This window comes from Mustelus asterias, chromosome 8, assembly GCF_964213995.1.
Source record: "Mustelus asterias chromosome 8, sMusAst1.hap1.1, whole genome shotgun sequence".
NCBI classification, from domain to species: domain Eukaryota; kingdom Metazoa; phylum Chordata; class Chondrichthyes; order Carcharhiniformes; family Triakidae; genus Mustelus; species Mustelus asterias.
The window spans coordinates 99,391,034-99,405,614 of NC_135808.1; the positions used below are offsets into that span (position 1 = coordinate 99,391,034).

Consider the following 14,581-nt stretch of genomic DNA (forward strand, 5'->3'; position numbering starts at 1 on the left):
CTCCACACAGACAACCGACCCAAGCTGGGAATTGAACACAGTTATTGAATTGAACACAAGCTGAGTAAGAACATGTGGAACAACAGGCACCTGACTGAGAACACACAATTGTGAGCCCGTGTTCTCAGTACGCTCCACTATAGTGGTGAGATCTAGACAATATATGCCTGTCAGGAGAAAAGGCTGAATGGATTCCACCTTTTGCTGTCTTTGACCCATCCTCAGCATCTCTTGGCGGGGCAAAGTCACCAACTCCAAGATCCTACTGTACATTCATTTTTAAGCCAACGATGTTTGCATTGTTTCAGCCACATCCATTGGATAGATAATAGCCCCATACTCAAAGACTGCCTATACAGTGAATTGGTCACTGGATCTTGCAACCTTTTAGGCATTCAATCCTCTGCTACAAGGGTACCTACATGCAACATATGAAGCTAGCAGGTATTGACATTGACAGTTGGGAGACCATTGCTGATGGTTGTAACCTCTGCCTATTGGAAAGGCATAGGAAAAGGTGAGCAGAAATATAAGATCAACTTGTTGGGAAGAGAGGCCAGCAAGTCATATACCTTCTCAGTCCCCTGTTTTCAAATGCAGCAGAGACTGCCAAGCCAAAGTGGGGCTCTGAGCCACAGTGGGCGTTGCTTAACACAGTTGACCATCATAGCACAAACCATTGTCTTGCGAATGCTAAAGCTGTCATTGTAATCATCAAAAATATAGAATATATTTTTCATCCTCCTGACTTGTCTTAAGATTGTGCTTGTTTTTGCAGTTGCCCCACGTAAACTGAAAAAACACACATTTGTCAGAATGCTGTGCACCACTTGATTTTCTTCAGATTTCTTAATGTGATTTTTCCAGATAATCCTTGTGTATATTTAAAATAACATGAAGACAAGATTAAATGGATTTTATAAATTTTATACTGTATAAAATATAAATTTATCTATATTTCAGTCCGGTCTATTGAGAGAGAAAAATGTTCAATTTGCAACTTCTAAAGTCATGTCGTATCATTCTTTAAATTCCTTTGCATTCTAAAATTCCATGAGATTTTATTATTTGCGCAATTGAATACAACTATGGCCATGTCAATTCATGTGGAGTCTGGACAACATATTACATTGTATGGTTCTGTTATTAAAAGCTATACTACAGTTCATAGTAGACAACCCGCTCAAACTTGCACAAAATTAAAATCGGGCCCAATGTTTCCTTGAGTAAGTGAGGCCAGGACTTAGGGCTATAAGTGAGATAGTCACTAATAAATAAATCCAATAGGAAATTCCGAAGATATTTCTTTACCTAGAGCGTTGTTAGAATGTGGAAATTGCAGTCTGAATAGATCAGGCGACTGAAGTAGTTATGTTTAAGGAGAAACTGGTTAAGCACATGAGAATAGAATTTTAAAAAGTTTGTTTGTTAGTCACAATTAGGCTTACATTTTTAACATTGCAATGAAGTTACTGTGGAATTCCCTTAGTCGCCACACTTTGGCACCTGTTCGGGTCACTGCACCTAGCCAGCACGTCTTTCGGACTGTGGGAGGAAACCGGAGCACCCGGTGGAAACCCACGCAGACTCTGGGAGAATGTGCAAACTCCACACAGACAGTGACCCAGGCTGGGATTTGAACCCGGGTCCTTGGCGTTGTGAGGCAGCAGTACTAACCACTGTGCCGCCTGAATAGAAGGACATGTTGATGGGAGTCAAATGTAGAAAGGCGAGAGGAGGCTTGTGGGAAGCATAAATGCTGACGTGGACCTGTTGAACCAAGAGGCCTTTTGCGGTAACTAGTTTGTAACTTCCTGTTATTTCCATCATAAACATCCTCCCTTTTTACTAGTTTAAAGTTACTTCTACAATTGTATTCTTGCACCAAGATCTTGATCTCAGCCAAATGCAGGTGCAACACATCCCTGATGGCTACTTCAGAAGTAGGGAGTTTGGAAATGCACTGTAAAAGACTTGGACACAGAAGGCAAACCGAATGGGATGTTAGGTGATGAATGCAACTTAATGTGGAATGATTAATTTTAGTAAGAAAAACTATGGAAAGATTTTGAAGGATGAGATTGATGGGTGGAAATACATACATTCCTTGAAAATTTGCGTATAGTGAGGTGCAGTCAAAAAAGTAACAGCTTATGAATAGTTTAAAGTACAGCAGTGAAGGGATAATCATCTGTTCAAGACTGGCTTGGCTACAAAGTACTGTGTACCTTCTTGAGTGACCCATTTTTGAAGGATTGTCTGTTCAAAGTGTGTGCAGTGTTGATTCTACAGAATCATACAACAAATAATAAACTATAGTTGTAAGGAAAAAATTGAGAAACTGTGACTGTTGCAATCCCCATAAAGACCAATGATATTTAAAGAGTTGAATTTCCCAGCGACGGATGGAAAGAGTCAATGAACAACACTTCACTTCAAGACCATTACTACAGTACGCAAACTGAACTGCACAAAATATTAATTTAACGTGCAAATAATGCATTGAACTAAAGGAAAAAAAAGTACTTATAAAACACTTTAACAGAATGTCTTGCTTCTGACTAACATTAAGGTAATGATCTCACAGTCACCCTAGTGATTTGCTTGTTCCCACCACTCCAGGTCAAAACTTCCATTGTTCTTTGATAATTGTAGCGCTTGGCCCATGTTTTCCTAGATACTCCCAGCAAGGCACACCTTGATGCTCCATTTCTGAAATCTTCAAGAGGCTCCACTGTTCCCTTCCTTTGGAACCAAAACCAAGCTCAGGCCACTATCCTGCATAGTCAAGAGCATGAAACAGTTCACCTGTTTCCCCACGGCAGTGGCTTCATTTTCCCTGTCTCTCAAACGGCAGTTGTCCTCTTTCTGTAAGACCCTGTGTAAAGGTTTTAAGACTGTCGTCCCACTCTTGATAGGCTTTTGTTCGTTTCTCTCTCCATGTCAACCAAATCACATGGGCATTTCTTCAAACTGTGATTTTTATCATGACTGCACCACCTCCATTTTCAGAACATTCACACCTTAAGTTAAAAGCGGCATTTTAGAACATCACTGTCCTGTAAAACTTGAGCATTCATGACGAGATTCTTTTTATTTGAGCAGAGGAGGATAAGTGGAAATGGGTTTTGTTAGTAAAAGTGAATCAACCAAGATGGTTTCCCCCACTTGGAAAGTTGATCATCAATTTAATCATCACTCCATATCACGGGCAAAATTGAGAATCTGATTGTGAGATATTTTGGTATTTTGCTGTAGGACTAATTGAGGCTGAGATACCTTTGCATCTTTGTGCTTTTTTTAAAAGGTAGAGTAGATAAATATTTGAAACAAAGGAGGCTTACAGGGACTTAGAGCACAGTTGTGGAATTAATTTCCGATTGCGTTCATGAAGACGATTGCAGTCAATTGCAATGATGCCCCTGCTATGTTATAAATATCTATAGCACTCTAGAGATCTGAGCAGCTAAAACTGAAGGAGAGAGGGAAGTGGCTCAGGAGGAGGGTGGAAAGCATGTTGAGTAAAGTTCAAGTCTGTAGACTTGGAGGGATGTATGTGGCAGGCCTAAGTCAAGGACTGTAAAAGTGTAGGACATGTGGAAATAAATTCTGTGTTTGACTTCCTGTTACATCCACAACCTATTGACCTGAGGGAGCAAAGACGAGAAAGAAAGGAATTCCAGCGATAATGTGTAAATGTTTTGCATTGTGTGGAACCAAACTCGGGTGCTTTTAAATCAGTTCTTGTTTCAATTAGAGCCAGGCTGTTCTGCACTTAAGCTTCATTTGCCAAACTTGTTCTATATCCCTTGATGTCAACCCAATGAAAATCTCTTTCGGCTTTGAAAATTTCAATTGACCCAGCATCCACAGCCTTTCTGGGATGCAAGCTGGAGATTTCTATTGTCCTTTATGTGAAAGTGGTTCTTAATTTCACACTTCAATGGACTTGCTCTAGTTTTAAGATTGGCTCGCTTGAAAATTCTCCCACAAAAGGAAATAGTTTATTTACCTTCTCCTTTTATCATTTTAAATACCTTGATTACATGATCCTGCAATACTCCAAGCACAAGAGAATAAGTTTTCTATTCAGACCATTGTTATGGAAAAGAATAGAAATTGAAGTATAGCACATCCATAGATTTTTTTTAAAAAAGCAAATTCAGTATCACATTGAAAGAATGAGGCGAATGCTATGTAATATGACCTCCAGGTTTAACAACATCTGTCAATTTGATTGTAGTCCTTAATAGGCGATGGGAATTCATAGCAAAGAAATCCCCAAAGATTGATAATTTTATTAAGAGTACAAAGTAATATGGGGTGAGATTTAAAAGGGAATTGATGAATGTTGGTATGGTCTGTTGGATTGAAAACCACTTCTTTGGATGCTCATTTACTCTAAGTGACAACATATCTGAGCAACTGTGGTCCCATTAGTTTCCTCAAGGGGGAAAAGTAATGAAATATCTGATCAAAGCAAAATTTGAAGATTAAATTGGTTTCTACCCATCTTTGGGCCTAAAATAGGCAATACCCTACGCAAGCTGGAGGCGAAAGGCTCACTTGTAATTGAGCCGTGGGTCTCATTGTTGTAGCATAGCTGAACTGCCAGTGCCCATCAAACCTTCAGAGACAGCTTGGAAATTAGCAATGAAATTTGGACCTGTTTCTCGTTTGAGGACTGGAAATCCGAAGCTACGTTCCACTGTGACCTACTAGTTAGTGTCAACACATTGTGCCACCACTTTGCTGATTGAAGTGCTGTAATTCTTTTTATACGTACCTTTAATAGATTGATAGGTTTTCAAATTACATGCTGAGGTGTCAATGTATTCTGTTTCGTATAGAAGTAAACTTGGCTTAGATATCAAGTTACTTCTAGTTTCATATGTAACATTTGACTAGTTAAGGCTGCTCTGCAACAGATCAGTCTTAAGCCAAACTTTGGTCTGTGACTTGTATTGGGAATTGTTGTATTTTTATGGGAGTTCTCATAGATACTGAATGATCTTGCTACACTAATTTTTAATGTAGTGAAAATATGGCACCAAATTGCAATTAATTAGTTAAGAAGCTGAAAGGATAGTCTGTAACAAAATACATTTTCAGAATGTCATTGTAGATTATTTCCCACTCGGGGATTATTTCTACTAGATGATTTTTTTAAAAAATGGCGACGATAAGGAAGAAAACTAATCTTGTTGATGATAAAGTACTTGGTAACAAGATTAGATCTTTGCATAAATATTTTAGTATCGTTAGTTCATCACCACCATCGCTAACCTTGCAGTATCTGTACCATAGTGTACCAAAATATATCATTGTTACTTCCTGAGTATTGCTCAAGAGGCATGTTGGCAAAGCTTTTTGTCTTGCACTCATCAGGACAGATTCACAAGAATAAATTTTTGAAGTTTATTTATTAGTGTCACAAGTAGACTTACATTAACACTACAATGAAGTTACTGTGAAAATCTCCTAGTCGCCACACTCTGATGCCTGTTCGGGTACACTGAGGGAAAATTTAACATGGCCAATGCACCTAACCAGCACGTCCTTCAATACCAAATCTCAAAAGGGACCAATGGTTTATGCTGCATGAGTAGAGGGTGCTGATTGATTGGCAAGGTTTTAAAAGTTATTCTTTCATGGGACCTAGGTGTGACTGGTGGGGGGGGGGTGTTTGTGGAAGGGCATAGTCGGATTGTGCAAGCATGCTGCTTGGTTTTATTTCATCAGCTTGTGAAAATCTTGAAAGACAGCTTTTGGATAAATTGCTCCAGGGACCAAGGTCCTGTGATAGTTTACACGGTTGTCTTGTGTGGTTGGTATTGGGCTGCTCAGTTTGTCACATTGGTTTCTGCTGAATTTGCTGTTGGCAAATTGGAATTGAATTGTTTCTGTACACCTAGGAGGGATGCAGTAATTCTGGCATGGATTTGGTTTTATAATTATTGAATGAATGTGTAATTTATTTTGATGTGGAGATGCCAGTGTTGGACTGGGTTAAGCAGAGTAAGAAGTCTCAACACCAGGTTAAAGTCCAACAGGTTTATTTGGCAAGTTTGTGTCTTTATATGTCCTGTTTGTGAACACAAGTCCTCACTCACCTGATGAAGGAGCTTGAAGCTCCGAAAGCTAGTGCTGCCAAATAAACCTGCTGGACTTTAACCTGGTGCTGTGAGACTTCTTACTAATTTATTTTGAGCAGTACTGTGTATATGGATTTGATGTGGAAGTTAAATGGATCTAGAAACAAGATAAAGACTATAAACTAGAAAACTTAGACCACAAAATCCCAGTGAATAATTAAAAAACAATCTGTTTCGAACCTTATGGTTGGAGCAAAAAATTACATGTAACAATAGTTACCTATTGGGAAAATAAGGCCAGGCTTGGGGAAACAGTACAGATCACAAGAACAGTAACAAAGTTACATACTGAGCATCAATATTTTTTTTGCTCCAATCTTACAAGTTACAAAGTCAATGCGTGGAGCAGATGAGGCAAGCCCTTAATGCATCTCCTTGCTTGCTTGAAATACCATTTCAAATCGAATCCCAATTCATGGTCCCTACAATTGAGACATAAGATCCAAGCTGACGAGAAAAGGCATTGCACCTGATCTTGGGCTTGATATGATGCTTGATCTTAACCAGATTGCTAATTGTGGCAGGGATGCGCTTCTCAGCCTTTAGGCTGTGTTCCGTGGATTCAGAAAAGTAAATGTTAACTGGAATATGAAATTGTAACACATTTCCCACTTTTGATATCATTAAGGCTCAATCTATCCTTTTGTAAACTTTGGTTGATTTTATTATACATATACCCCAGTTACCTCGATTCACATTTTTTAAATGTAAAAATATGAAACATGGTTTCTTGATAACTGAGGCTAAGAGTTGCTGTCACATCAGGCATAAAATGGCATGAGTGGTTTTGGATCCATTCACTATTCCTGACTTAAAATAGAATGGCCAATGGCAAAGGGTAGAGCAGTGTTTCCCAAAGTATTTTCCCATGTGACTCCATTTATCCATTTAACATAACACGGAAACATAGAAGATAGGAGCAGGAGGAGGCCATTTGGCCCTTTGAGTCTGCTCTGCCATTCATTACGAACATGGCTGATCATCCAACTCAATAGCCTAATCCTGCTCTTTCCCCATAATCTTTGATCCTATTTGCCCCAAGTGCTATATCCAGCCGCCTCTTGAATACATTCAATGCTTTGGCATCAACTACTTCCTGTGGTAATGAATTCCACAGACTCACCACTCTTTGGGTGAAGAAATGTCTCCTCACCTCCATCCTAAATGGTCTACTCTGAATCCTCAGACTGTGACCGCTGGTTCTGGACTCCCCCACCATCGGGAGCATCTTCTTCCCTGCATCTATCCTGTCTGGACCTGTTAGAATTTTATAAGTCTCTATGTGATCACCCCTCATTCATCTGAAGTCCAGCAAAAACAATCCTAACCTCATCAATCTCTCCTCATACATCAGTCCTGCCATCCCCGGAATCAGCCTGGTAAACCTTCGCTGCACTCCCTCGAGAGCAAGAACATCCGTCCTCGGAAACGGAGACCCAAGCTCTGCACTATTCTAGGTGTGGCCTCATCAAGGCCCTGTAACATAGAAACCATAGAAACCCTACAGTGCAGAAGGAGGCCATTCGGCCCATCGAGTCTGCACCGACCACAATCCCACCCAGGCCCTACCCCCACATATTTACCTGCTAATCCCTCTAACCTATGCATCTCAGGACTCTAAGGGGCAATTTTTAACCTGGCCAATCAACCTAACCTGCACATCTTAACCTTAACCTAACCTAACCTGCACATCTTTCCTGTATAGTTGCAACAGCACATCCCTGCTCCTGTACTTGAAACCTCTCGCAATGAAGGTCAACATGCCATTTGCGTTCTTTACTGCCTGCTGCACCTGCATGCTTACCTTCAGTGACTGGTACACAAGGACACCCAGGTCCCGCTGCACACTCCCCTCTCCCAATTTACAGCCATTCAGGTAGTAATCTGCTTTCTTGTTTTTGCTTCCAAAGTGAATAACCTCACATTTATCCAAATTATAGTGCATCTGCCATTGATTAGTCCACTCGCCCAACCTGTCCAGATCATTCTGAAGGATCTCTGCGTCCTCGTCACAGTTCACCCTCCCACCCAACTTGGTATCATCTGCAAACTTTGAGATGTTACATTTTGTTCCCTCATCTAAATCATTAAAATATAATGAGATATTGAGAGAGATAACCAAAAGGTTGGTCAGAAGCTACCGGGGGCAAAGGTTCTGCCTTTGGGACCCAGGCAGCTGAAGGCACAGTAACCAATTGTGAAGCAATTAAAATCAAGATTGCTTAAGGGGCCAGACGTAGAGGAGCACGGAGATCTCAGAAGGGTTGTAATGCAGGAGATTATACAGATTGGGAGGGGTGAGGCCACAAGAGTGATTTGAAAACCAGGATGAAGATTTTAAAATTGAAGTATCGTGCTGTGGATAAAGGTGAACTGATGAATGTACCGTACTTCGATTTCCAGATGGCATTTGATAAGGTGCCACATCAAAGTTTAGTGCTGAAAATAAAAGCTCACGGTGTGGGGGTAACATAGTGGCATGGATAGAAGATTGGCTAGCTAACAGAAAAAAGTAGGCATAAATGGGTCATTTTCTGGTTGTTAAGCTGTAATGAATGGTTTGCCTCAGGAATCTGTGCTGGGGCCTCAGCTTTTTATGTAAATGCCTTTAAAAGAACCAAATGTATGATTGCTGATACAAAGTTGTGAAGAGGGCATAAGGAGGCTACAAATGGATAAGGTTAAGTGAGTGGACAAAGATCTCGCAAATGGAGTATATCATAGAAACCCTACAGTGCAGAAGAAGGCCATTCGGCCCATCGAGTCTGCACCGACCACAATCCCACCCAGGCCCTACCCCCACATATTTTACCTGCTAATCCCGCTAATCCCTCTAACCTACGCATCCCAGGACTCTAAGGGGCAATTTTTTTAACCTGGCCAATCAACCTAACCCGCACATCTTTGGACTGTGTGTGAGAAATTATCCATTTTGTCAGGGACAATAAAAAATAAGCATATTATTTTCATGTGAGATTGCAGAGTTCTGAGATGTAGAGAGACCTAGGTGTCCTTGTGCATGAATCGCAAAAGGTTAGCATACTGTGTACAGTGTTGGTCTCCTTTGAACGGTTTCCAATGCATTTACATTCTTCCTTAAATAAGGTTTGTTAGGCTGATACCTGGATTGGGAGGGTTGTCTTATGAAGAAAGGTTGGACAAGGTAGGTTTGTTTCAATCAAGTCACCTTACTCTTCTAATTCCACTGGATACATTTTGGATGTGGAAGGATGTTTACCCTTTAGGGATAATCTAGGACTAGGGATCACTGTTTAAAAAAAATAAAGGGTCACCCACCCATTTAAGACCAAGATGAGGAGAATTTCTTTCTCTTGAGGGTTGAGAATCTTTGGAATTTTCTTCCTCCAAAAGGTGGCAGGATATTTGAATATTTTTAAGGCAGAGCTAGATGGATTCTTGATTAGCAAGGGGGTAAGAATATTCGAGGTAGGAGTGAATTTGGAGGTTACAGTCAGATCTGCTTTGATCTTACTGAATGACTGAGCAGGCTTGAGGAACCGAGTGACCTACTCCTCCTAATTTGTATGTTTGTGTGTAATTCTTGTTTACTGGGAAGTCCCAGGAGTGAATACTGGTGTGAAATTGAAGGTTAGATCAACTCGAGTCATAAATGAACAGGACGTGATAAAGGAATGATGATGGGTTGGTGTTTCTTTTGTGTTTTAACAGGTTCAGGCAGACTGAGGGCATTGTGCAGGGTAGTGAATATTAACAAATGGAGAACTATTTCCAGGCAGAGGCATTTAACCTGGACAAGGTGTTGGATGAATTTGAGCAGAATGAAGGTAAGTTCATTTCTTCAGATGTGTATTGATGTTTTATTTTTATTCTACGAGTAAATAAGTCTGCCCTTGAAGACTATGGGAGTGGGATTGTGCACTCTTTGTTCAGCCCTGAACCAGTGAACTCATTCTGAACCAGTGAGCTCCATCTATCTGGTTTGTACAAGTACAGAGCACTGTCAACTCATTTCAATCCTTTAAGTGCATCTCCAGGCTGTTCTCACCAACACTTAGCAATGCTTCCAGTAACTACCTCCTGCTACTGGTCCATGGATTAAATGCTGATGCACAAATCATTCTATAGAGAATCCTGACCACCGTATGTAGCAGTATTCAGTAACTCCTTGGATAATAGTGCCAATGTGCTCAAAATGCCAGTTTGAGCTGGTGGGAGGGAGGAGGAAGGATATGAGAAAAATGTATCAATTGAGGTGAAAGTGGATCATAATGTAAGCAATATGATGAGCATTAAAGAAATTAAATAGGTTCTCTGTGTTTCATATGTGGTCCACAGACCCCTTAAGTAGCCAGTAAAAGGAGCATTTTTGGACATCCATGTTGTAGGGAGTGAGTAATAAAATAGTTGTCAGTCAAAAGTGCTGCAAAATTGCAGTTTCTCAGTAAAAAGAAAAACTGCATTTTTAAAATTATTTATTGAGATATGGGTGTTGCTGACTAGGCTAGCATTTATTGCCCATCCCTAATTACTCTTGAGAAGGCTTTGTTGAGCTGCTGCCTTCAACCACTGTTATCTTTGTGGCATAGTTAGACCCACCGTGCTGTTAGGGAGAGAGTTCCAAGATTTTGACCTAATGACAGGTGGGTCAATTGATATTCAATTTGTTCGCCATCCTCCTCTCTCTCTCTCTCTCTCTCTCACACACACACAAACACACACACACACACACACACACACACACACACACAGGAGTGGAGACAACAGTAGCCTTTGTTTTACATAAACCATGTCAAAAAATGGTCTTCCTTTTTAAGATGTTTTTTCCTTGGTGTGTCTCACTGCACTCTATTCATGTGCGGTGAAAGAAGCCAGCTTTTGTGTTTGGGACTCTTCACCTGGGACTTGAGTCTTCACATTTGGCACCAGAATGTTCTTCCAAATGATCAATTTTTTTTACCACTTCACAAGTCTGCTCTGCAATTCTGTTTTGGGGTTACTTTAACATTTTTTTTGCCTGTTTTTTTTCTGCAGTTGAGTTAACTCCTTTCATGCCATTAATACTCTATTAATCTCCTGACCAATACACCTTATGGGGCGCATAGGGTAAATAGGAAGGCACTTTCTCCATTAGTAGTGGGGTCAATAACCTGGGGCTTACATTTAAGGTAAGAGAATGCTAAGAGGGGAGTGGAGAAGAAACTTTTTCACTGAGGATGGTGGAAGTCTGGGACTCACTGCCTGAAAGGATGGTTGAGTCAGAAACTTGTGTAACACTTGCGTATTTAGATATTCACTTGCACTGTCATAACTTCCAGGCTATGGCTAAGGGCTGGACAATCAGATTAGTGGCCTCCGATTGGGCTGTAAATGTAAATGAATTTACGAACCTACAAAGGTTTGCCAAATTCCTATAAGATAACTTTGTGCGAAAGAGCAAATACCAGCAAGAAAAAGGTTGATACTGGTCCTGCTGAGCATTCCATAAAAAATACGCAACAAAAAACAACTATTTCCTACCACTAATCTGAATTGGTGTTTAGCTTCTGCAGAATCTCATCCAAATTTCGTTGCCTGCTCTATTTCTGTATTCCTTTAACCACTTATTTAATCTACTCTTAAGTGTTATCAGGGTCTCTACTTGAATCACAAGTTGATCCAGACCTTCCTGATAAGCAGCCACTTGTTCAAGTGAGTTCAGTCAGTTTGTCTTCGATAGATTTCAATAACTTTCTCACAGTTGGTAAGCTTGCATGATCTTGCCCTTCCTGCTTAAATAATGGTGACATTTGCAGTTTTCTAACTTTCCAATCCAAGGGCACAATTGCTGAATTTAGGAAACTATGGCAAAATTACGATTAATGCTAAGTCCCCTCCTACTTCAGCACCTGAGTGGACACCTATAGTCCTGGATCTTTGTCTATCCAAAACCCCATTCTTTTCATTACATCTTCCTTTGCCTTTTTAAAAAAAAATGCACTAAATCCACTAAGATCCTCTTAGACTTTAAATTCCCATGCTTTCATTTTTATTTCATGTTATTGCCCTCTGGATCACTAATTTAAAATATTTTCCATTTATTATTCAGTATAGCCACACCTGGATCTGTTTTCCATGGACCCACATTCCCCTTTACCACTCTCTTATCTTAATATTTTTTCTTAACTTCTGCTGTTGGCTCTCCCAGTCTGCATGATTTTCACTTTTCCTTGCACTTGTGGAAGATTTTTCCTTGATATCATCTCTTATCTCATTGACTATGGTTATTTTGCCGATTAGTACTTTTTTTGTCTACCAGTGGTTGTCACAGGTGTGCGCTGAGGCAGTGCATTCATCCTCTTGCATAGATATTTATTTACTGCTTTCAGACATTCATTGCTTTTGAACCTGCTCCATACTGCTTCATTTGGAAATGCAGCAAATTAGAATGAGAGGAATCCTGCTTTGCTGACTGACATGCTTGCATTTGTTAGATTCCCCAGGAAACTAACAGAAGTAATTACAAGTGCCCTTTGATAAAGGGGTTTAACAAGCAAGTGAAGGAATTGTCAGAGGATTATAAACAAAAGCAGAAGGAACTTCAGGCTTATACCAGTTATATTCTATTCTGGGTGTATTACCAATCAAGCATGCAATGTGTGGCTTAGGGAATTGCCTACTCAATTTAACACTCTGCATTCCATTATGGTTAAATTTTGGTAAGATGGAAAAAGCTTTGTCTAATATCAATTATAATTTAGAATTAGATTGGAGTTGGCACCAGTTTTGTGCAATATGAATGCAGTTTAATGATGTTGAAGAGGATTCTGATTGAACTATTTAGAATCTCAATTTGGGCAGATTGCTGGACAGATCTATGGATCAGATAAACTGTAGTCTTTTTAGATGATAACTCTGCAGTGAAATTTAAATATTTGGTGCAAGTAGTAATGACAAATCAGAGCACTGCACGGAGGTGAAACACTTGTGTCGTGCTGCTTTTTTTTTAAGGAGTTCTGTAGGTAGTTTCTGTTTGTATGTGTACTGTCATTGTTTCTGTTTGTACTTGTACAATTGCACATGTTGTTTTATCATTTGCTGTCAGATTTGTAAATTTTCCAAAATATCCTTGATGCAAAAAAATTGCATTAGTATATTTTCTATACTTGTGTACGTTTAACCATCAATACATGGCTCCAGTTTGTGCAATTGTGCAACTAAAGTTTCAAATATGATAATGTGGGAAAATAAATCCAATAAATGTGATAGTTTGTGTTTATGAATTAGTAACCGAAAATGACCATGAAAACTGTCACAGTTGTAAAACCCCAACTGGTTCGTTATGGACATACGAATAGGAGCTGAAGTAGTCCATTTGGCCTCTTGAGCTGATTTATTTGTGTTTGAAGTTCTTCGTCCCCCATCTAATCTTAGATGCCTCTACCTTAAAACTATTCAGTGACTCTGCTTCCACTGTCTTCTCAGACAGAAACTTCCAAAGTTGCACAACCCTCTTGAGAGAAAAAAAAATCTTTTCTTTCTCTGTCCTAAAAACTTTTAAAACGGTGCCCCCCAGTTCTGGACTCGCCCACAAAAGCAAACATCCTTGCCACATCCACCTTATCAAAGACTATTTAGGACCGTGTGTACTTCAATCAAGGCTCATCAACTCCAGTAGAAATAAGCCCAGCATGTCAAACCTATCCTCATAAGACAAGCAGCTCATTTCAGCTATCAATCCAGTGAACCTTCTCTGAACCGCCTTCAATGCCTTAAAGACGACCAGGACTGCACACACTATTCCAAATGCAGTCTTGCCAATGGCCTGCATAACTTTTATGTTCAAACTGTCCAATAATAAAGGGTGCAATTCTATTAGCCTTCTTGATTATACACTATCTGCATTCTCAAGTTTTGTGATTCATGCACAAGAACACCTACGTCCTTCTGTACTTCCAAATTCTGCAGTCGTTTACCATTTAAGTGTTGAAAGCATGGTGTTGTGGTGTGGACATTACATGATGTGGCAATATACAGAACAAGGGAGATGAAGGTGTTGTCATTGTCACTGCACTGGTAACCTATGGGCATGTCTTCAAGTCCCATCACAGCTACTGATGGAATTTGAATTCAGTTAATAAATTTGGAATATAAAGCTAGGCTGATTAATGGTGACCATTGCAGCTGTCACTTTTTTAAATTAAAAAACCCACCTGGTTTCTTCAGGGAACAAAATGTGCCATCCTTACCTGGTCTGGCCGACCTGTGACTCCAGAACCGCAGCAATGTGGTTGATTCTTAACTGCCCTCTGAAATGGCCTAGCAAGCCAGTCAGTTCAAGGGCAATTAGGGATGGTCAACAAATGTTGGCTGTACCAGCGATGCCCATCTCTCATGAAAGAAAAAAGAATGCAAAAATTCTGAAATGGCGCACGTGCTAGTTTTGATGCATGAAAATAACATTCACA

General features: G+C 40.0%; 2 protein-coding genes across 4 annotated transcripts in view; one reads left to right on the forward strand and one right to left on the reverse strand.

Moving 5' to 3' along the window:
- Positions 1–14,581, reverse strand: part of cc2d1b (coiled-coil and C2 domain containing 1B) — a 417,139-nt gene that overhangs the window by 270,684 nt on the left and 131,874 nt on the right. The gene's annotated exons all lie outside the window — the stretch shown is intronic.
- Positions 1–14,581, forward strand: part of LOC144497383 (zinc finger FYVE domain-containing protein 9-like) — a 101,980-nt gene that overhangs the window by 31,505 nt on the left and 55,894 nt on the right. For 2 of the 3 annotated variants that reach the window (XM_078218570.1, XM_078218571.1), the window contains one exon: positions 9,846–9,961. The exons of the other annotated variant lie outside the window; for it this stretch is intronic. In XM_078218570.1, the coding sequence (XP_078074696.1) occupies positions 9,892–9,961 (70 nt within the window). In that variant the 5' untranslated portion in view covers positions 9,846–9,891. The remainder of the gene's footprint in view (positions 1–9,845; positions 9,962–14,581) is intronic. 3 annotated transcript variants of the gene reach the window in all.